Below are 24,089 nucleotides of genomic sequence, written 5' to 3' on the forward strand. Positions count from 1 at the left end.
TCCTGCTTTCACCCTATTCCCCTCCCCATGTCTGTGACTGAGGGGGACCACCTCCATCTCTATATGTGATCATGATATTTCTTTATGTAAATGTTAAGTATGTTTTTAAAAGTATATTAATTTATAATACTATGAAATGAAGAATAGTATTAGCAAAATATGCACTCTCTATTATAATCAGACACTCAACTAGAAAAGCCAAATACCAACCAAATAATCAAAACAAATATCCAGAAGTATAAAGTTGTTGGTGCTGAAAGAGACTACGAAAAAGGAAACTCTTAAGTCTTAAAGATTCATGTTCAGAAAAAAAAATCCCTAGAAGGACCAGAATAGATTTAAAAATAAGCAGAGGGTATGTGGTTGATCTGGGGAAAGTACTTGTAAGAACATCATCCTGAAATGTGTGTTACAAACCTGCAGGGTACCTAATGAATTATTGAGGGTGAAGGAAAAACATAGTAATGTTCTCTTCTAGAGTATTCTGGTGGCATGCTTTGTAGGTCTGCAAAGATGCAATTCATCATCGTGACCTTACTCATTAGTGCAGTAAGAAACTAGTCAATGGCTTCGGACAAGGTATGAGATGCCTTTTGTCATAGCTTTCCAAATAACCTACCATGCAATTATTATGTGTTTATAAGTGACAGAGTCAAGCCTGACAACTGTGAAAAATGTATGCAAGATAAAATACTTCTAGCAAGTCACAGGACCTAGCCTCAAACCTTAATTCTCTTATGTTCTCTTCCCGGCGATCCCTGTCCCCCAGGACATTAATACACACTTTTTATTTGTGCATGGGGAGCATCTTGAAGAGATGTCCATGTAGTGTGTTTGTAGGTGAAGGTGCAGGTGCATCTGGAGGACAAAGGTCACTACTAGTGGATATCTCATCTCTATCTCTCTCCACATTGAAGATCTCTATTTCAGCTAGGCTGACTGGCCATGGAGCTAGGGTTTTCCTCCTGTATCTTTTCAGAACTTGGGTTGCAGATGCCTGCAGGTACACCCAGTTCTGTGTGTGTGTATGATGGGGACCTAATTTGGTCCTCACAGTTAGGCATCAAGCAAGTTACCCACTGAGCAAACTCCCCAGTTACAACTATACTAATTTTAATCATCACAGAATATTCAGCTTGTTCTAGAGCGTTATAAAATAAATCAGTTTTTCTTTCTCTTCAGCTTTTCTTTTAATTTGGTGTGCTATTGAGTCTTTAAGCTTTGTTATAATTTATTTTTTGTTGTCTTCTATTTGCTCTCATCAACTTATAACAGCGTTTTTGATGGTCATTTAACGGATGGAAGATTTTCAGATTGATAAACCTACAAAGAGAACTGACTTATGCAACATTTTTCCAGACTAGAATTTTCAGATAATGAAGGAAGAAATACTATTTGATAAATGAATTTACAAGTTGGGAGTCTGTGACCATCAAAATCTGACTAATGAAGAGAAAAGTTGGAGGGATATATGAGAGGACAAAGAAAACAAAGAAAGCAGGAAAAGAGTACATTATGCTTAGAGAAAATCATAATTCAGTCAGCTTACAGTAGAAGGATGTTCATTCAGAATTCATGGGCAGAGCTAGTAATAAAGGTCAACAAATATGGAATCATGAAAGTGTATGTTACAAATCACAGATCCATTCTTCTCTTCTGGCCGTAGCAAAGTACAAAATTGCATATCCGTGATAGACTTCCTGAGCTTTATTGAATTTATTGTTTGTTTACTGTCTTTGAAGATAAACAGTATCTCATAAGGTAGATTGTTTTGTTTGTTTATTTTGAGAGCATGTCCCACTCTGGCTTCAAATGCAAGATTGTCTGGAACCCATGATCTTCCTGTCTCTGCCTCTCTCTGTCATAATGGTGAGCGTGCACCACCAAGGCCAATTGAAATGTTTTTGTATGCTGAGACCAGTTCATCGCAGGCTTAATATTCTAGTAATTAGGTAATTATTTACCTGATTTCTATTAATCCTGCTAAGTGGTATGTTCTGAAAAACGGAAAGCAAGCACATTTTAAAATGTTTTAATTTTTGTCATTATAGACTAACATGTGACTGAACATAACCTCATGGAAAATAAGAAAGCATTTGCTCATACGCATTCTGCACAGCGGCATTAGGTGAATGTTGCCTTAAATACTGCCTGGCACTGACAAGAAAACTGACAACGTGTTACTGAAGCATGGCTAGTGGACAGTATGGGAGTTAAGTTGAGGGGGGTGGGTGAAACTGTTATCTGCAATCTCTCATGTGACAGGAATGCACAAATGAAAATGTGAAATCCCTTGAACAGAAATGAGTCAAGTTATTTCCAGGAAATCACAATCCATGCCTTGTTCCCTAGAAGCTGCTCTGGGTTGACCAGAACAAGAGGATTAGATTAGCCTTTCCAAGAAATACTGTTGCCTGGGTAGCAGCAGCTTAAGACCTTAACCACTTTGTTTGAGATTCACAGAAAGAGTGAGTTTGGTTGGTGGTTGAGAAGGCAGGAGAATGCTGGAGGTCTGGGAGAGACAGGACTTGTCAGAGGTGTAGTTAGGTAGTTCACAGCAGGACCGACTCTGTTCGAATCTGAGCACCCAGGCTGATGATTTGTGAAAATCATCCCGGTGATCTGAAAATAGCGCTAAACTTCGGGCGCTAAGAGGGTCCATCTCAGTAGTGAAGAGGTTTCTCACAATACGCAAAACCCCGGAGGCCCACCCTCAGCACCACCAACTGAAGCTAAAAATATATAACACAATGCATATCAAATAGTTGGAACACGGCTGAGGTTAGCTGTTTCTCAAGCAATCTTTGTGTGTAAATAGAACGTCCCGTACAATGAATGATACGGTGATGATTTGATTGCAACTTGTACATGATAGTTTGGTACTTAGCAGCAATGTCAACTGAGATGTTACGTATTTATTGTCTATAGCACTGCAATTACACTTGTGGGTGAGGGATTTATTATGTTACTATTTAATTACTATTGCATCTGCTTCTTCAAAGGAATTTGGGTCCTCTAACTAGAGGTTTTCCAGAGGCCAATGATCCGCTCTGATGTCTGTGGTGATTTTAACCAGCAGTGATGCCTCCAGTTTTGGCAGTATCTCTTCCTTAACACTAATGCAGAATTTTCAGGATCTCTGTGGTAATTTCTCAGCAGAGACTATACAGCACACAAAGAGAGATAACTTAGGCCTTATACCATGCAAGTTAAGGATGAAGTAAATTTCAGTTTACAGGGAGGTACGTGGTGCTGTTATTTCAGTTTCTCTTCAGGAATATTGAACAGAATTTTCTATAGCTTTCTCATCATTTCAATGCCTAGAAGCTGTTATCTTGGAATTTTTGGAGGAGAGAGATGATGATTGGAATAAGAATAAGGAAAAGCTCTGGGGAAGGGAGATGAGCCTGATAGCATAACCAAAGCCCTGTCTAAGTGGAGCTTAGGATGCAGCAGGTCTGCTCTTAGATTTCTTCATGTCTAACTATGGGAACGTGTCTGTCTCAAGGGCCTCATGTATACTGCAAGGTTAACTTTGTGGTCTGTAAGCCACCTATGTCTCTTATATCTAGTAAATCATTCCTGAACCTTTGTAATATGCACATCTTTTTTCTTTATTACCTTTTTATTTATGAGATTATAACTATCACTTATCCATTGTCTTTCCTCCCTCTCAATGTTCCCATATACCCCTCCTTGCTCTATTTCAAATTCACATCCTCTTATGTCATTAATTGCTATTACACATATATGTACACACACACACACACACACACACACACACACACACACACAATCTCAGTCTGTATAAAGTTACTTATACTGGCTCCATCAGCTTTAAGAACATTTATTTTTGCCACCCAACATCAAATTAACTAAATAAATGCAATTTAAGGTGAAAAATATTTTTTTCCTGAAAATACATTACCATAATGTGAATTTTTATTCAATCTTTGTAAAAACAGAATTTTTGTTTAACTTCCTTCCTTCCTTCTGCTGTCTCAGTTTGAAAGCCTCTGGACCTACAGCTCAGTGAACAGCAGCTTCCAGGTATAAAGACAGGTAATACCACTCCTTTTCACCAAAGACCAGAAGTCTTCTCAAGGCAATCTCCAGCAGTCACAAGGCATCTCCATCCCTTGGTGGCAGTAAGAAGAGCATCTGGCAGTGGCTGCATAGCCTGTAAGATGTCTAGTAGCACATGGCTTTCTTCCAGCCACTGTGGGACATGGAGCCCAGTTGGCAGGTGTCGCACTGTTAGTCCTGTACAACAGGTTCCTAGAGAAAGAAGAGCCTCAGGTAGGAGCCCCTGGGGGATTGTAAGGCTGTGTAGAATGTCCCCAAAGGACTGCGAAGAAGACAGCTTCAGAGCAATTGTTTAGAGACATCTTCATAGGAGATGTGAGTATTTCCGAGTTACACTGAAAAATTGTCAGTTGCTTTGTGACATGTAGAGCTCCATGACTTATCTCTTTACTCTTGACCGTAGTTGTTGAAATCTGCAGAGTAATCATTTTTTATTTGTAATTTTCCATTTGCATACTAGTAAGTCTACAGATTTTTTGTTACCTCTGCCTTTTAATTTATTACACATAGTATTTATGGGTGCATAATGTTTTTATTATTATACAAAACCAATTAACCATCCTGTATGAGAAATATTATGTCTATTTGCGTAAATCAACCTGTCAATCTAGCCAGAAATGTCCCTCCTCTTTCTGCTATTATGCCACACAAATTTATCTACCTCCTGCTTTCTGTGTCAGGCCTTCTAAGAGTGCATTTAAGTGGGATTCCTATTGTTTCATGCTATAGAAACAATTCTCTCTTTCTTAAAAGACGTTGCGGTGCTGAAGAGATGGTTAGCAGTTAAGAGCCCAGGCTGCTTCTTTTTAGAGGACACAGGTTTAATTTGAAGCAGCCACATAGTGCCTCAAACTGTCTGTAACTCCAGCTCCCGAGCTGTAACGCCCTCTGCTGTGACCAGACGTGTATGTGGTACCCAGATATATATGTATAAAATACTTCTATACGTATTAAGTAAATACACAGACAAATAAGTTTAAGGGCTTTAAAAAGCTTAACCTACTCATTCTCGTTCTGTGAAAACATTTTACATGCATCAAAAGTCTGTTCACAGTTCTCCTTTACGGTGTAAGATGTTCATCAGTACCATGAACTCAATAAAACAAACAAGCACAGACGGAGGTGGCCCTGTACTGGTGGTGTTTAGAGGCGAGGTAGCTCAGGGTAACTAACAGAGACCAACTTGAGCTCCAGAGACAGCCAAAGAAAGTTGCTCTACTAAAGGGATGGTATGGTGATGCAACAGCAGTTTTGAACACATATTTGTAAGATATTCTGAAATAGGTAAAGCAATTATTATGCTATATTAAGGTATGAAAAATTGATAGATGGAAATTGTGTTGATATCACTGGAAGTTCCAAAAAGAAGCATAATAAAATTTTAACCTAGTAGGTACATGTAAAAAGAAATTCGTAAAATTTGTGGACAAATGGATTGAGCTGGAAATGATCATAATGAGTGAGTTAACCCAGAAGCAGAAAGACTCAAATGGTATATAGTCACTTATATCTGCATATTAGCCCAAGGGACATGTCCCGCAAAAGCCTCCACTTACTAGGAAACTGGGACAGAGGGGAGGACATCCTATTGGAACTCTAGATGAGAGAAGCATGGGAGAATGGCAAAGTAGAAGGATCCAGAGGGTCCTAGAAACCTACAAGAAGAACATTATGATAGGCAGATTTGGGCCCAGGGGTTCCGCTCAAACTAAGGCACCAGCCAAGGACAATACAGGCAGTAAACTTTAAACCCCTACCCAGATCTAGCGAATGGACAGAACATTCTCCACAGTAGAGTGGAGAGTGGGATATTACTTTCTCACATACTCTGGTGCCTCAACTTTGACCATGTCCCCTAGAGGGGGAGACCTGGTGGCACTCAGAGGAAGGATAGCAGGTTGCCAAGAAGAGACTTGATATCCTATGAGCATATACAGGGGGAGGAAATCTCCCTCAGGAACAGTCGTAGGGGAGGGGAATAAGGGGAAAATGGGAGGGAGGGAAGAATGGGAGGATACAAGGGATGGGATAACCATTGAGATGTAACAAGAATAAATTAATAAAAAATTTTTAAAAAAGAATAATGAAGTAAAGCAATAACAATCAAATTGTAAAGTGTGTACATATATACCAACATATGCATATGTAATGTCATACATATATATGTGTGTGTATGTGGTTTTGTTTTTTTTTGTGTGTGTGTGTATAAATAAATTAATGCTGATGTGTTTATATGAAGACATAGAGAAAAGACCTGGAAATGCACACAGATTGATTTCTGAGTTTTGCCTTGTGATGACCACACTGCTGCTGGACTCTGCCAGTGAGAAAACCATTTCAGGAAGTGGACCTATATATACCCTTGACTCTATACCAGAATGATAAGCTAAAATGAGCCTTTCCTTTTTACCCACCCAGTTGTGGTATCGTGCTTTTGGCAACAAAATATAGACTCCCGTTGTCATCACAGTGGCAAAGGAACTATCACTGACGTCTAGTGAGTGGGGGTTGGGATTGGGGAGAATGGCACCTTTCTTTTCTCACCCTGTGATCCCCCATGACAAAGAATTTTCTGACCATCTCCTTTGAAATGGCAACATTGTTGCTATGAAGTAATCCTGCTTTTGATCTTTTATCCAGGATTCATAGGACAAATTTTCTTCCCCAGCACCTAATCTGTAGTAAATGTCTGGTGGTTTTGTTTGTGCTCATCATTTTTCAATTGAGTGTTTTGAAATATGTTTTACTTCCTAAAGAAAACCAATTTTATCCTTGAAAGTCTTAAGTATGCTAACCACAGCACTTTAACTCTGAGTGTCCATCTGCAAATCTTAACATCATATATCCCTTCATCCGAAAAGCCTAACAAAAAATCAATGAATTTTGCTAAAATGAGAAATCAATAAATTCTGGGTGAGAAAAAATATAGGTGTTAGGTAATATAATTCTGGCATCAGCTGAAGTGTGGCTGACTGCTAGTTTAATGTGAATTGTAGATAAACGTGTGTGTGTGGGGGGGGGGTGGGGGGGGGTGGGTGGGTGTATGATTCTTTAGCATAAACACATATAAAACATGTAAAACAGATCTATGTGTTGATCAGTTAACCCTAGCCATAGGTTTGCAGGAATATACTGTCACACCATCTGGCCTTGTCTATTTCAGAGTTCATAGCCGCTTTCTAGCGCACAATCAGCAGCAGCAGAAACCAACTCCACTTGGCTCATTGGATTTTAGCCCTGTAAATTCAATAGTATGCTCTGTCGTCCTTTTGGTTTGCCCATCAAAGAGGTCCTTTGTATTAGGAAATTATAGATATTTACTTTAGAACTGAGAGCTGAGAAGAGTTGTGATATACTCTATTTGTTTATCTTTAAAATAAGTAAAATGCTAAAATATCATATGTGATAAGCTAATTTATCATCCTCAATAAAAATCAAAATAAAAAATAGTATAGGCAGAGCACTACTCAATAGTACTGCTATGATGTTACAACCTAAAAGTCTACTTATCTTAGGTTAGTACAACCTCTTGAATTACCCTCTGTAACCCACGAACATTACACAAAGAATGACACAGTCTCCACAACCAAGTTCACCACCTCTCTTAATTAGAGCTTCTATGGCTATGATTAAACACCATGGCCAAAAGCAACTTGGATCAAAGATTTATTTCATCTGAAGACTAGTAGTCCATAATCCAAGGACGTCAGGGCAGGAACTTAAGGCAGAAACTGAAACAGAGGCCTGAAAGGAAGGCTGCTTACTGGCTTGCCCTCCATAGCTTGTTCAGCCTGCTTTCTTAAAGCATCCAAGAACTTCAGTCCCAGATAGAGACACCATGAACAGTGAACTGTGCCCTCCCACATAAATCATCAATCAAGAAAACCCACCAGAGACTTGCTCACAGGACCATCTTGTAGGGTCATTTTCTCAATTGAAGTTACTTCTTCCAAAACGACTGTAACTTGTGTCAAGTCGACATAAACACAGCCAGATCATCACCAGATAGTTATAAACCTGTGATTGTTTTCTGTATTTAATGTGTATGTATGTTTGTTATGTATTAACATGTGTGGGGGTACCTGCATGTTTATGTGTGGACTTGGGCATGCACATTTTTATGTTTGTGCCTTGGTTGATGTGGAGGAATCTACCTTGATCACCATTTAACTTAGTCATTGAGACACTCATTCAAACCCGGAGATTGCTGCTGTGGCTGGTCTCCCTAGCCAGCTTTTATTAGGTTCTGAAACCTTTGCTTTCTGAGGGCACAATGACTGGCACGACAGGAAACCTGTCTATCATTTACATGGGTTCTGGGCCTCTGAACCCTCATCTTCTTGCTTGAGCCACAGGTTCTCTACCTACTGAGCCATCCCACCGGCCCTTAGATTGCCAGTTCCTTAGATTGCCAATTAAAACTGAATATATATTCTGATCAATGTCCTATTAAAAACACAAATATTTGTATGTCAGAATGAGCAAGGGAATTAGATTATAATCATTAAACATTTTACCTATTTCAGAGAAAATATAGTTTCATGCATTTTGAAAACACAAGTACATTTTAACCTACTATTTAGTGGAAATAGAATATGAAACTTTTTAGTACAGGTCGTAGGGATATCTAAATGGCTAAGAGCACTGCTGCTCTTGTACAGAACACAAGTTTGTCTCCCAGCACCCATGTGCACTGTCTCCCAACAGCCTGTGACTCCAGCTCCATGGCATCTGGCATTCTCTTCTATCTTATGTAAGCACCTCCACATACATGGTATACAATCACACCACACACACACACACACACACACACACACACACACACACACACAGAGAGAGAGAGAGAGAGAGAGAGAGAGAGAGAGAGAGAGAGAGAGAGAGAGAGAGAGAGAAAGATTAAAATTAAAAAGAAAGAATGAGATAAAAGACATAAAAGGTACTTGTCATTGGACAACTTCATGATGAATATCACAGACATTTTGATGATCACTTATGGGGTTCATCAAATTGTTCAATGGAAGCCATCTCCTAATCTGGAGTGCTAAAACAAAGTTTGACCACTCCTGGAAGGAAAATGCATAGTATATTTGATTCATGGTCTAAAGCAGAAAGAAGAAAGTCCACTGAAAATATAACCTTGGTCTGGTGCGACTGGATCAGACCTACTATCAAGAAGACAGCAACAGCCAGAGAAAGGTTCCTTCATATGAAGCACTATAGGATAAGCCTGAGTAGGCCAGGAAGTCTCCATCTTACTGCAAGGATAACTTGTCAGAACATCTGTTACAAGAGTGGAAGTGTGAATTCAGATGCATGAGGAGACATGAACTAAGTAGCATCTATAATCTTATCAGCTGGTGCAACACAACTTGAAGCTGATTTTTTTCACATGTATATAGTTTTTTTTTCATATGTGTAAACCACTAAGCACTGTAACTGCAACTGAATAACTTTTTCCTCAATATAGGTATGAGTACTTCAATTTGCTATAACACTGCAAAAACAATGAATATTCTTATATTAGGGAATTGCTCAGTATAAAACTTTGTCTTACCTACTTTCTATGTTCATCTCTGCCTGGAATTTTTTTCCATTTTCCTACTGTGTCAAGTGATCTCAGGTACCTTTTTGTTCTTTGCCAGGATGTATTTGATGACTGCCTCTCTATTTCACTGCTGACTTACAGTCCCATGTGTCACCCAGCTGTTGTCCATCAGCACACACTGCTCCTCACTTGCAACAGGAACAAAAATATGACTTAGGAAAAGTAGCTAGACACAGAAGAGCCAGGAAATCATGTGAAGGCGACCTCCACTCCAAAGTCTTGCTTCCTCTTAAATGATGAGGGCTTTTTTCTAATTAAATTCTTTTTTTTTCTTTCTTTCTTAATTTTCTTCTTGCAAGAGACTTCCAGCGAAGCCTGACTAAAATTACCTGGCAGGATCATGTTGTATTCTTGATATTTTAGTTTCTCTCCTCCACAGTAGATACTCTGGTAGGCACTGGAATGAAATATGAAGAGTTCATTTTGTGTTCACTCCAATGAATCAATCTACCTAACTGTCTCTTTCCCTGATTTCCTCATGTTATTATTGCATTAATCTCTCTCCCGTGTCCTGAAGAGCTTGTCCGATCAATTTCCACTTTAGAGGAATCTAGAAGTATCATCGCCTGGAATCTCATTTGTGGCTATTTCAAGTTTAGAGCATAGGGTTCGATATACAGCTCTGACCACAGCGAACACATTTTCATCTTTGCATTATTTAAGGACAGCCACATTAAACCCAAATCATCTTTAAACCTAGCGGAGATATTTTATATTCTCTTTCAGCTGGTTATTCAAGACTTTCAAGGTGGCTTACATATATGATCTGAAGCAAGGGATGCCACGGGGGTCTGGGCACGTGTTACAGTTTGAGTCCTTGTTCTGCTTTGGTCCTTATAAGCTACTGTGCAATTATGTGACTTTAGGATAAGTGGAATGAAGAAATCAGCCAGGAGGGACAGTTGTAAATACACATGTAGCTAAATTGTGTCCCTTGGTCAAATTTATTTTGTCTACAAGGCTCCATTAGTATTTCCTCTGCAGAACTTAAGACTCCATTCCATATCTCTATTTTACTGTAATATGATTCTCCTCTAAGATGCCTCATAAATGAAAACTAGATAGTTTGGCATCCACAATGCACTCAATATCTTAAGGTCTGCTAGACTATTCTATCAGTGGGGGAAGGCTTGCTTATAACTAATTCTACACATAAAAATTCTGTCCTAAACTTGGTCCTGAACTAGGTCTTAATCAAGCAGAAGCATATTTAAGGGAAGAACATGTTCAGTTACAACAGCTGAGCAGGGGTAGGGGGCTGTCAGGAGGCAGAGGCAGGAAGATCTCTGAGTCTGATGTCAGCCTGGTCTGTCTACAAAGCACGTTCCAGCCAGAGCTGCACTGAGAAACCCTGACTCAATTTTAAAAAGAAAGAAAGAAAGAAGGAAAGAAAGAAAGAAATAAGGAAGGAAAGAAAGAAAGAGAAAAGAAAAAGAGCCAAGAAATATTAACACCTTATGTAATGTGTGATGCAAGATTTGTATTACCTATGTGGATATATACTTTACATTATAATAAGTTACACAGTTGTCGTGAATATGTATATCTATATTAAATAATTAAATAATATAACTATAAATGCAATTTAAATGACATTTGGAAAGATTTGGTTTTATAAGATATATGAAAATATTTACTCAAATAAAAATTAAATTGAGAATGGCCAAATAGAAAGTAGTTTTAATAGCAAAGGAACACAAGCAGATAAATTATGAGATAACAGAGTTGTTGTGTACCTGGGTTGCATCTCCAGGGTGCTTTGTTATTTTTCACTATACTATGTACATTTCACTTTAATTCCGTTAGTATTTTGTTCACAAATACCTTTAAGCACTCCTAGTTTGTGAACTTTTATTTCAAAATTCTTCTTATTCTTTCTTATCGCACAGATATCTTTGCTTTCTGCAAATTTCCCCCCTCATAGACTTTGATTGCAGTTTCCTCACAGGGTTGGGACCTGCTGTGAACTCCTGATTTCCCGTGAGTTTTCATTTCCTTTTGTGTGAAGTAAGTGCAGTTCATAAAATTTCTTTGTTATAATTCCTGTGGAGAGCTACAAATTAATGAATCGAGAAATTCTTTGAGTTTTGATTCTATCTGTGTACAAAGATAGCATATTTTGCAACTATCTATAAATAACTAGAACCTAATCAATATGCTAACAATTTTACTACTTCATTATTTTCTATATAAAATATTTGAATCATAACATAAAATTCTAAAATGGAAGTTACTAATCAATTTTGAAATGGCAAACCAGAAATACAAATTTTCATTTGAAATACTTGTTTTCTTCATTGTGGAGCTAAACTATTTGCTCTTCAACCACATCAAAGACTTCAGAATGAGTAAAATTGATTTTTTGGTTCTTCTTGATGTATGTGGTTTATTTTATATATGTGTGATAATAAAAATGTATATGTAAAAAAGGTATTAGACAAAGAATACTTGTTTTCTAGCTATATTACTGTATTCGATCCAAGAACATAAAAACTAATATTCCATGATAATAATTCATTCTTTTTTTTTTTTTTTCGAGACAGGGTTTCTCTGTGTAGCCTTGGCTATCCTGGACTCACTTTGTAGACCAGGCTGGCCTCGAACTCACAGTGATCCGCCTGCCTCTGCCTCCTGAGTGCTGGGATTAAAAGCGTGTGCCACCACGCCCAGCTTAATAATTCATTCTTACAAAGGATAATTTATTTCCTTCTTAAACACATATAAAAAGATAGTTGTAGGCAAAATATTTACAATAAAGGGTATGTTTGGCTACTCAACACTAAATCAAAGAAAGATTCTTATTATTTTGTACAAAACTTTCCCTAGGACCTAAATTGTCCCTGTTTGTATTTTGCTAGTTTCCTGTTTTACTCAGAAAAAAATATAAATGTTCCATATTCAAAGAAAATGTATTATATACTTTTCTTGACATTATTCATATAGATAACTTTGTAATGTAAACAGTGAGAGAAAGCAGAAATTTTAGAGAGGGAATATATTGAAAGCCTTAGAAAAATATACCAATCTGTCAGATTTTGTAAAATTTCTCTAAGTGGTATAACAAGATTAAACATAGCTTCTCAGAACAAAATAAAAAAAAATCCCTCCTCAGATAAAACAAAAAAAGTAACAACATTTTGAAATCAGAATGTATGACTTTATTAGCTAATATTTACTTGTTTTTTCGTGTATTTATAGATAAGATGATGAATATGAATTATATTAATTCCTTAAACTTAAGTCTAATTGTGCATATAATTTTCACTGAATGATCCAACAATTAATTTTATTCTAATTCCATGAATTTACCAAACACATCACTCATTAAGCTCTGTGTATTTTCCATGCCACTTTTTTTTTTTGGTCAGTAGTTTATAACTAAATTAAAAATAAATAACAGCTGATTGTGAAGTCCCAAAGAGGAGTAATTTTCTCAAAACAGTGAAGACAAACGCTTGGTTAGAAGTTAGCCCTCTAGAGGTTACTTATTAAAACAGCATGGTACTGGCAAAGTAATAGGCTGGTGGATCAATGGAATCGAATTGAAGACCCGGAGATGAACCCACACACATTTGCTCACTTGATTTTTGACAAAGAAGCCAAATCTATTCAATGGAAAAATGATAGCATCTTCAACAAATGGTGCTGGTCTAACTGGATGTCTACATGTAGAAAAATGCAATTAGACCCTTATTTGTCACCATGCACAAAACTCAAGTCCAAGTGGATTAAAGACCTCAACTTAAAACCAGAGACATTAACTCAGTTAGAGGAAAAAGTGGGGAAGAGCCTGGGACACATAGGCGCAGGAAACAACTTCCTGAACAGTACACCCACAGCCCAGGCCTTAATGTCAACAATTAATAAATGGGACCTTATGAGGCTGAGAAGCTTCTGTAAGGCAGCAGACACTGTCAAGAGAACAAAGCGACAGCCTACTGACTGGGAAAAGATCTTCACCAACCCTTCATCTGACAAAGGTTTAATATCCAAAATATATAAAGAACTCAAGAAATTAAACACCACAAAACCAAACAACCCAATTGCAAAATGGGGCTTAGAACTAAACAGAGAATTCTCAACAGAGGAATATCAAATGGCTGAGAAACACTTAAAGAAATGCTCATCCTCGTTAGGCATCAGAGAAATGCAAATCAAAACGACACTGAGATTCCATCTTACACCCATCAGAATGGCTAAGATCAAAAACTCAAATGACACCACATGTTGGCGAGGATGTGGAGAGAGAGGAACACTCCTTCACTGCTGGTGGGAATGCAAACTAGTACAACCACTTTGGAAAACTATCTGGCGTTTTCTCAGAAAAATGGGAATAGGGCTTCCTCAAGACCCAGCTATCCCACTCCTTGGAATATACCCAGAAAATGCTCGAACACACAACAGGGACATATGCTCAACCATGTTCATAGCTGCTTTATACACAATAGCCAGAACATGGAAACAGCCTAAGTGTCCCTCAGTAGAAGAATGGACTAAGAAACTATGGTACATTTACACTATGGAGTATTACTCAGCTATTAAAAACGAGGAATTCCCGAAATTTGTGGACAAATGGATTGACCTAGAAATTATCATAATGAGTGAGTTCACCCAGAAGCAAAAAGAGACAAACGGTATATACTCACTTATATCAAAACACTAGTCCAAGGGATACGTCCCATGAAAAACCTTACTTACCAAGAAAGTGGGTCAGAGGAGAGGACATCCTATTGAGACTTTAGGCGAGAGTAGCATGGAAGAATGGGGAAATAACAGGACCCACAGGGTCCTGGAAACCTACAAGAAGAACTTTATGACAGGCAGATCTGGGTCCTGGGGTCCTCCTCAAACTAAGGCACCAGCCAAGGAGAAATAGGCAGTAAACTTCGAACCCCTACCAAGACCTAGCCGACGAACACGATATTCTCCACTGTTGAGTGGAGAGTGAGATCTGATTCTCACGTGAACTCTGGTGCCCCTTTTCTGACCATGTCCCCTGGATGGGGAGGCCTGGTGGCACTCAGAAGAAGGATAGCAAGTTACCAAGAAGAGACTCAATAATCTTAGAGCATACATAGGGGGAAGAAGTCTCCCTCAATCACAGACATAGGGGAGGGGAGAAGGGGGGAAGTGGGAGGGAGGGAGGAATGGGAGGAAACAGGGGAAGGGCTAACAATCAAGATGTAATATGAATAAATTAATTAAAAAAAAATAATTGTATATAATTGTTTAGGGGAATTTAATCTATAATAAATTGACTGAGTATGCATAAAATAAAAAAAAAAAAAAAAAAAAAAAGAAAGTCTTGCCTGTCCACAGGTTAATTAATCGAACTTGGATCCATAGATTCTCTGTGAATGTTTGACAGCTCCTAGATGTGTATAGCACAGGAAGAAGAGTGAAGAACATATGTCCACCATGACTTATGAATCTGAACTCAAACCTCACCCCAGTGAGTACTAGCTTCCAAATCCTTTGTCCAGGGAACTGCAGCTGTTGGTTCCAATGCCCTGAGGCATGGCATAACTCAATTGGCAGGGCCAGCTGCGCATTCCGGTCTTTGGGTAGGAGTAAACTGTCTGACAAGGGCTGGACACCACACAGGACAGCTGGTAGCTGGTGGGTTCACCTCAGGTCTGCATATAGCCACTGTGCGTACAGGACTCCAGCTGCCAGATGGTGGGAAATCTGTAATGATTCACAAGAGATAGTTACTGACAACTACGCTTATTAAGCCAATTAAGAGTTTTAAGTCCTTTTTTTTTTTTTTCTTTTTTGATGGCCAGACCAAGAGCTGGCCTGAGCCTCTCAAAAGTCTCCTAGTATAAAGTTCGGGAATTCAGAGTTTTTAAAGGCAAAACCCACAAAGACTCTTCAAAGATAGATGAGTGTCAGAGTAACCTTGAAACGTTCTTTCCTTCCAGAGCCTCGTAGTTATTTTAGACATAACTTGCCAATTATTTTTGTTAGTAGCTCTGGACCATGGCCTAGGCCACGGAAATCTCAAATGTGTTGCCAAGGCAGATGTGACTGTTTGGAGGGGGGGCTGAGCACTGACTAAGCAAACACAGTATGGAGTCAGAGCAGAAAGGCGTCCTCTTAGCTGCTTCAGAGCAGCTGGTAGAGCAGGAGACCAGGTTGCTGGGGCAGAAAGCTCCACTGGAGAACCCTGAGGAGGTCAGGGAGTATACGAGGAGGGGGATGAAAAGTCTCCAGATTAGCAGGTGTATGCCATGTCGGGAGCAGGTGTGAGCACAGCTGGATATTACTAAGATTCTGAGTTTAATGACCTGCTGGACAAGGAACCATTTATGGTCTTAGCCATAGGTTTGCTCTTTTACATCATTTAAAGTTTTCTTCTCTCTCTCTCTCTCTCTCTCTCTCTCTCTCTCTCTCTCTCTCTCTCTCTCTCTCTCTTCTGTCTCTCTCCTTCCCTGCCCTACCCTCATGCTCCCGTTTCTCTCTTGGCAACATCTCAATACTTAGCCTACAAACTATTTTAAACCAATATCCTCTTATCCCCACACCCTAATGCTGAATTTAAGGTACATGGCATCACATCTGACATGTACCTTTTCATTTCTAAGTATGTCACTCAATACATTCTGAAATAACAGATAAATAATACTCTCATTTTTATTTTACAGGCTAATTAGCTGTATTTTTTTAGCTACTTCTATGTCAGAACTGTTAGTATTCTAGGTCTTTAATGCTATGAAGTCATGAAAAGGAGTGTCCCTATACTGTTCTTGGTGAAACCCTGTTTTGTATTTAGCTATACTGTAACCAATAATTGTTTATGCCCACAGTGAAGGATGAAATGATGTCATCACTCTTATTTGAGTTGAGTAAAAATACTCCATTTTCCACCAATGGTTTTCCATGTCTAAAATACTTTTTTAATGGCTTATATTCCTTACATCTATTTATTGTTGAATATAGTATCAACATAATGGGAAAAGAGATAAGATAAATCGAATAAGATATATGTTAGGTAACACTATAAACAGGAAAGACTATTTGAAGGCAAAATGACTAAAGACTTATGATTTAAATAACAGCACTTTTTTTAACCTTTGGGTTTTTTTTGTTTGTTTGTTTGGGGTTTTGTTTGTTTGCTTGTTTGTTTTTCCTGTTCTTTGACACAGGGTCTCACTCTGCCTAAAACTGTCCTGGAGCTCACTATGTAGCCAGGCTGGTGTTGAATCTGCTGTGTTTCTCCTGCCTTGGCTTCATAAGTCTTGGGAACATGGGTGAGACGTCATGCACAGTGTTTTAAAATTTTGGATTGTGCTTTATTTTGTTGCTTTCAATCTTGATGAAAGCTAGATATTCCTATTATATTACAGTGCTTCTTACTAATATATATATATATATATATATGAAATAGAAGATGTCCCTAAAGTGATTACATTACTTGTTTTTCTTTAGTTGTATTATAGTGGGTTGAGTGAGAACAATCACTGCTCCCCACATATAGGCTTTTATATTTGCATGCTTAGTCCCCAGTTGAACTGTTTGAAAGCATGAGAAGCTGTGGCCCTATTAAAGCAGGTGTGTCACTGGGAGGAGGCTTCAAACACCCACTCAATGTACACTGCCTTTGTCTCTCTGCATGGTGTCTGTGGTCTGGATGTGGTGTTCTCCGCTATTTCTCCCTCACCATGCCTGCCTGCCTAGATGACAGGCTACCTGCCCTGATGACAATGAACCAATGCCCTAAAATTGTAAGCAAACCCCCAATGAAATGCTTTCTTGTATAAGAGTTGCTTTGGTCATGGTGTCTCCTCACAGCAATAGGACAGTGACTAAGACAGCTATATAGAATAAAGGAATAATGATGGGGCCACTTATGGGAACTTGCATGAATCATCTCTTTTATCAATTATAGGCACCATATCTAAAGCTGCCTATCTTCATATCTGTTTCTGGAATTTCTGGCACATAATTCAGACAATATTACCGCAAAAGGTATTATGTTTTACTCAAATGCGCATTAAATGCTCACCTCTGGTGATATAAGTGGCACTACCTTCAACTTCACTTAAGCCATAATTTAAATAAAATGCGAAGAGTACACACTGCATAATTTTACAGTTTCATAATATATTATATATTAGCCTTGGTTATCATTCAGTGCAATGTGCCTCTGAAGTCATATCTTCCAGTTTATCTGTTTCCTCGTGTTCATCCTCCCCTTAGATCTGGTAACCCAGCTCTCTGATTCGATGTGACCATCATTTTCAGATTCCATAGGGAGGTGACTGCACACTTTGTCTTTCCATATCTGGTCATTTTATTACGCTAATTCTATTTTGGTTTTGGCTGCAAATGATAAAAATGACTAGTTTGGATGCTTTTAAATTAAATTTCAACTGCTACATGAAATCATATTATTATGTATGTTAATGTTACCATATGTTTTAAAAATGTTATGTTTTGTACAACATTATTTAAGTTGAAGGCACCTATATTCTCAAATATTTATCACTTTTTTTCTAGTTAGAACATTTAAATTCCTCCTTCTGGCATTTAAACTCTACAATATATAATGGTCACCTATAGTTACACAAGAAATTATCTTTATTTATTTTATGATTTTTGAAAATTTCATACATGAATACTGTATTTGCATCAATGCCACTGTACTCTTCTCTCGTTCCAACTCCTCTTGTGCCCCCCCAAGTCTTTCTCAATTCACAACCCCTGTTATTTAAGTATTAGTTCCATAGTTTGTGTGTACATGCATTTAGAAATACAACCTGTAGAGTCCACTGTGTGTGTGTGTGTCTAAGGTTGGTTACTTAGGATTAAATAAACTATCAAGGTTCTTAACTTTGAAGAAAAATATTTCTCTGAGCAGTCATTAACTCCCTGTAGTTCATCTTCAGGTGGGGCCTCATGAGATTATCCTCATCTATACTGTCCTGTTAATTTGTGATGCCACTGTGAAGTTTTTGTTTAGAACCATGTTGGTAAGATGTCATGAGTTCAAACATTTGTCATAGATACCAGACACAATGTCACAGTAGACGTTCTGGTCATCTGGCTCCTAAAATAGCTCTGTCCTCCCTTCTGTGATGTTCTCCAAGCCTCAGACACAGGGATTGTATTGTTGATGTCCAATTGGGGATGGGCTCCCCACAGCCAATTTCTCTGTGCATTTTGTCAAGTTCTGTGCTTGTCTTTGTTGCATAAAGGAACGTCTTTGATGCTGCAGGGAGAGAGCCTGGACTCATGGCTTCTTAGAACTTAGACCAATTAGCATAAAGCTGAGACCCCACCTACTTACGAAAATCTATTTTTTGTATCTGGATTTAAATAATAAAGATCTATACTTTCAAACAGTGCAGTTTTGCTTTATGATTGTAAGTAAGAAATGTGAGCCACATAGACTTTTATCTAATTTACAACTTAATAGAACTTCAAAACCTGTATCCCCATACATGCTGTTCACTTAATGTTAACCAATGCCTTGTTTCACAACCACAAAAGCAAGCACGCAGAAAAAAAACTCACAAAAGCAGGCATAACTGGATAGCAAGTTAGTATATTCATTAGCTTGAAATTTTACTTTTCATAAATCGGGAAGTAAATTCAACACTATAAATTTCATTTGCAATGCAGACTTTATTTTTGAGTTAACAAATGAATTACAGAGTTCTCAAAGGACTTCCTCCATCAGCCAGTATCTGGGGTCAGAGAAAAAGTCAAGAATTGGCAATCAGTGAATGAGAGGTTATTTCTTCCTGGTCAAAGGAAGCAAAGGCCAGGAATCCGGGACTGGAAGACAGTGGTCAGCAAATCAGAAATTAGAGATCAGCAAAATCCAGATCCGGTGCCACAGCTTGGTCTGTAGCAAGAAGACTGGCAGGTTCTATTGGGCACAAAGGATGGGTGGCAAAATCCAGATCCATATGAAGAGAAACCTTGGGGTCTGAAGCTACTGGACCCACAGTTCAGTGAGCAAGAGCTTCTAGAACCAAAACCCAGTGAGTGGCAGCTGCTGGACCCAAAGCCCTGAGAGCCAGCATATGTGGTCCTGCAGGGGCTGCAGAAGCTGGAGCCCCTGGGGCGATAGCAAGGCCGATGGCACGAGCTCTGGAATCCATGGGAAGCCTGGCATCTGATGGGCTGGAAGCAGTTCTGATGGTAGCCGCTGTGGAGAGCGGAGCCCAGATGGCAGGGTCTGGGAGAGCAGAAGTTAGAACTCTGGACTAGGTGAGTCGGGTAGGAAGAACCACAGGAGGAGCGAGGGTAGTTCAGGTGATCTCCACAGGAGCCGGAGAAGTTTCCAGAGTAGCAGCCGTAAGACATGTTGATGCAGGTGTAAGTGGAGCTGAGGATGAACAGAAGATTCTGAGTTTGAACATCACCCCTCTTCTGGGACCTTTATATACTGCCAGCAATGGGTGTGGCTTCCTACAGGGTCATTGTTTCTGTATTTGGACTCCTTCATTTGCATGTCTGGACCTCAGTAATTTTCTATTTAATTGCAGTTAGTAAACTCCTTTTATCTTACGTTTAAGGGAGAACTCATTTTGTTTTTATATGTCTGAGTAAATGAAATACATTTATGTTCCAAATGCCATGACTGTATTTAATTAGTGCCGCTGCCATTATAGCCAGGAAATCCCCCTTATTTTTTCTGTCTGTGACTTGTGTGTGTTCTTGTTTGGGGAGTGGAATTACTCTTAGGGATGACAAAGTCGGTATTCTCAATTGGTTGCTGAGGGAAAATCTTGCTTTGACAAGAAGCCATTTCAAGATGGCTCCAGTATCAAATCACTGATGCACACTCTGCAGTATAATGTTCTGTTTACTATACATGTATGTATAATATGAATTATATATTAATGGTTGTTATTATATTCAGTCTATAGGAACTATGTAAAAGCAAGTCAAAAGAATTACGACATTGTACAAAAGCATCCCAGTACTGATCAAGTGTGTAGAAAAATGATTATTTAGAATAATAAAATCAAAATCTTATGGGGCCATCATGGAAGCAAAACAGCAGGCATTACGTGTGTCACCGGCATCAACAGGGACGATGGTATTGTGAGGATTTTTTTCATTTAATCGATTGATGGATACCCTCATCTCGTTTCAACCCTTCTAGAGTTTGCTTCCTGACTCATGTCACTAACCGTCATTTCAAACTGATGGATGGTTTCAGAGCTTGTCCAGACTCAGGCTGCCTGTCCGTGTTCTGTTGCAGATTTATTCCCAGTAGGTCCAGATTTCACGAACACTGAAGGGGATCCTTTGATGAGCATCATTATCAGAGTAATATGTAATAAAAAGGATGCGCCTAAGTGTGAATGAAAATAATGCTAAAATACATAAACATTTAAAGTTTAAAAACCAGGAAATGCCACAAAACCAAGAGAATCCGATACCTCCATTCTCACCTATGAGCCTGTGAGTGTATCCATTGCCTGAATGAATGATCACCTCTGGAAATGAGAATGGGGTTTTCAGCATGCTGTTCTATAGCAATATTGAAAATAATATTTTCCTTTGATAAACTACGTAAAAGAAAATACTCAAGGTATTCAATGTAACAGAGGTTGCTCCTTTCAATGTCCCTATATGTTCTCAGTTGGTGCTTCAAGCCAAGGACCCTGTTTCTACCAGTCAGGTGTCCTTCTCCAAGTTCCTACCCACGCTGCAAGCTGTGGGTGTTATTACAGATGTAGGAATCCATCAAAAATGGCTGTGAGTCTTGGGTTGCCTGTGAAAGTTAACAATAAGTGAAAAATAAAATGATTCTTCCCAGACCCAGACAAAAGTTGAAGTGGGATAGGACTCATGCCAGCCTCTCTGAGGCTAGCACTGTTTCAGAGGCTTTGTAGAAGCCACAAGAGAGATGGCTTGGTACGTCTCCATGTGTTACACGAGTTGCGTGCATCACACCCACACATGTGCAGGAACTTTGGTTTCTTGACTGTTTTGGATCGCGCAACAATTTAGCAAAGATGTTGTAGACAAAGCACTCGCCCTGAATAGCACCTCCAAGACAGATATTACACTAGTTACTGGGTTTGACTTTGTATCAGAAGTAGCTTACATAATTTTGTCTTCTTTTTCCTTTAAAAACCTCTCCTGGCCGTTACTCTTCTGGGTATGCTTATAGGTGACCCTACTTCTGTTCCCGAGGGTCATCATCCTCTGGAAGAATCACTAGGGGTCTGCTGCTTACATTGACTGGGCCTTCTAGCAGGATGCAGAGCACCTTCACGGTTTTAATACTTCTGGTTCGACACTTTCCGAAGTCCATCAGTTTGATGCTGTGGGAGTGTGTTTAGTACAGCAGTGAAAGCAGCCCTCCAAGCGGGCTCATGGACTGCTACCCATAACCCCCATGCTATAGAGCTGGGATAACAGCCTCATCTATCAAAGTCAGAAAAATCTTGAGTCTAATGTTTCATTACTTGATTTTAACTTGTCAAAGACACCAGTCCCAAGTTTGGGAGTTTTTCTCATGACATGATACAGGGTCTCACATGCAATCACCTACCCTTCTTAAGACCTTCGTGGCAATGTTTTTGTCTAGGGCTCAACTTCGCTTAGTGACAATCTTGCTATGTTTTTGTTGGTTCTTTTTTTTTTTTTTTGCCATCCCCTCTCATTACTTCTACATAAAAACATGAAACAATAAAATATTTGACAGAGTCATCGTGAGTTTATAATATATCTAGGTTTCCTGGCAACTCAGGACTAATATAGTGATGTAATCCACCAGAGGTCAAGCATGTGATATCAGTGTTTGAGTAACACAATGGCACAGCTTCTGTCGCTGAGTTATAAATCCATTTGATGCAAATACAATAGAGGTAAGTGGCAGATGCTGGGATTACCAGTGCCTTTTCTGTAAAAGTATGCTTAATTGTGATTTGTTTGAAAGCATCACTACATGATTTGAATGACAGAGGATTTCACAACTATCTGGCATCTATGTATTTAAAAGTTCATCTTATGACCTTCTAAATGTCTTTCTCTGGGTTCCTGATAACTGGGGTAAACATCTCAGTTTGTCTATTGCTAGGATAAGACTTTTGTTTTCAAATCAGCACTTTCCAACATCTCTCTGAAAGCAGACGTCCTGTCGCAAGTTGGAGTAAGTTATCAATCACTGGAAGCAAGCTAGGCACCAATCAAATTAACCAAGTTAGCATATTTTCCCACCATGCCACCACATTATGGCTACCTTCTCAGGCATGTACTAGCATCCCCTTCATCCTTATGTGTACCCTTCCTTCTCCCATTCAATGTGATGGGAGCACAAGAGTGCAATGCCTATATCACATCCAGCCATGCAGTCTATTTCTTTTACAGTCCCATGGGCTGTCTACCAAACTCCAAAGTATAAAGCAACACTTAGATGCTAAGAAGAGTGAACACGAGATGAGGACTTCTGGTTCTATTTTTAGCATGCTAACCAGCTGCTATCCCTCACGGGGGCTGGAGCTGAGCACAAGCTTGAGGGTGTGTGTCTCATTACTCCTGACCTCTCGAACCACTCCTCTTTCTTCTCAGATCCCAGACCACATCCCATTCACTGTTAGTCACCATATTCATTGTCATCTCTGTCATTAGTAAGTAAATGAGCCACAGAACTAAGGGGCTTTAGGTTTAGTTAAAAAGAAGAAGAAGGAGGAGGAGGAGGAGGAGGAGAAAAGAAGAAGAAGGAGGAGGAGGAGGAGGAGAAAAGAAGAAGAGGAAGAAGAAGAAGCAGAAGAAGAAGAAGAAGAAGAAGAAGAAGAAGAAGAAGAAGAAGAAAAAGAAAAGAAGAAGAAAAAGAATGAAAGAATGAAAGAAAGAAAGAAAGAAAGAAAAAGAAAGAAAAAGAAAAAGAAAAAGAAATTGCCCTTGGTGGGGAGGCCTAAAGGCACACAGAGTAAGAGGAAGCAGGCTATCTGGAGGAGACCTGATAGGCTCTGGTTGTATGGTGGGGGAGGAGGTCCCCTTCTGCCAGAGGTCTAGGGGAAGGGAATAGGGCAGAAGAGGGAGGGAGGGTGGGAATGGGAAGATACAAGTGAAATGATAACAATCAGCAGGTAACCTGAATAAATTATAGTAAATTAAAATTAAAAATTGCAGAGAAAGAAACACAAATACTTATTTCTTCATCTTTCAAGCTAAAATGAAAATGCCTGTACTGATGCTTAGGATAGACTACTTGGACTTTTGAACTGTTTCCTAGAAAGTTCAGTGATTTGAAGTTAGGTACGCTGACTTAATATGCTTCATAAGCAAGTACAATCTGAATAGGACAAAAATTTGGGTCAATAGGGGTATTACCACTGAATCTACAGCAGAATTAACAATGCACCACTTAGGTTACAAAATAAGCCAAAACGGAAGTAAATAAATGATAAATACAGAACTTTAA

At 38.9% G+C, this 24,089-nt stretch overlaps 1 protein-coding gene across 1 annotated transcript; it reads right to left on the minus strand.

Moving 5' to 3' along the window:
• Nucleotides 1-19,301: 19,301 nt before the first annotated feature.
• LOC311608190 (keratin-associated protein 13-1-like) lies at nt 19,302-20,066 on the minus strand. Its single transcript, XM_084800548.1, has one exon. The coding sequence runs from the start codon at nt 20,006-20,008 to the stop codon at nt 19,511-19,513; it is 498 nt and encodes a 165-aa protein (XP_084656674.1). The 5' UTR covers nt 20,009-20,066; the 3' UTR covers nt 19,302-19,510.
• Between the last annotated feature and the right edge of the window lie 4,023 nt (nt 20,067-24,089).

The sequence above is a fragment of the Acomys minous genome (genome assembly GCF_964271855.1).
Source record: "Acomys minous genome assembly, chromosome: 11".
NCBI lineage: Eukaryota > Metazoa > Chordata > Mammalia > Rodentia > Muridae > Acomys > Acomys minous.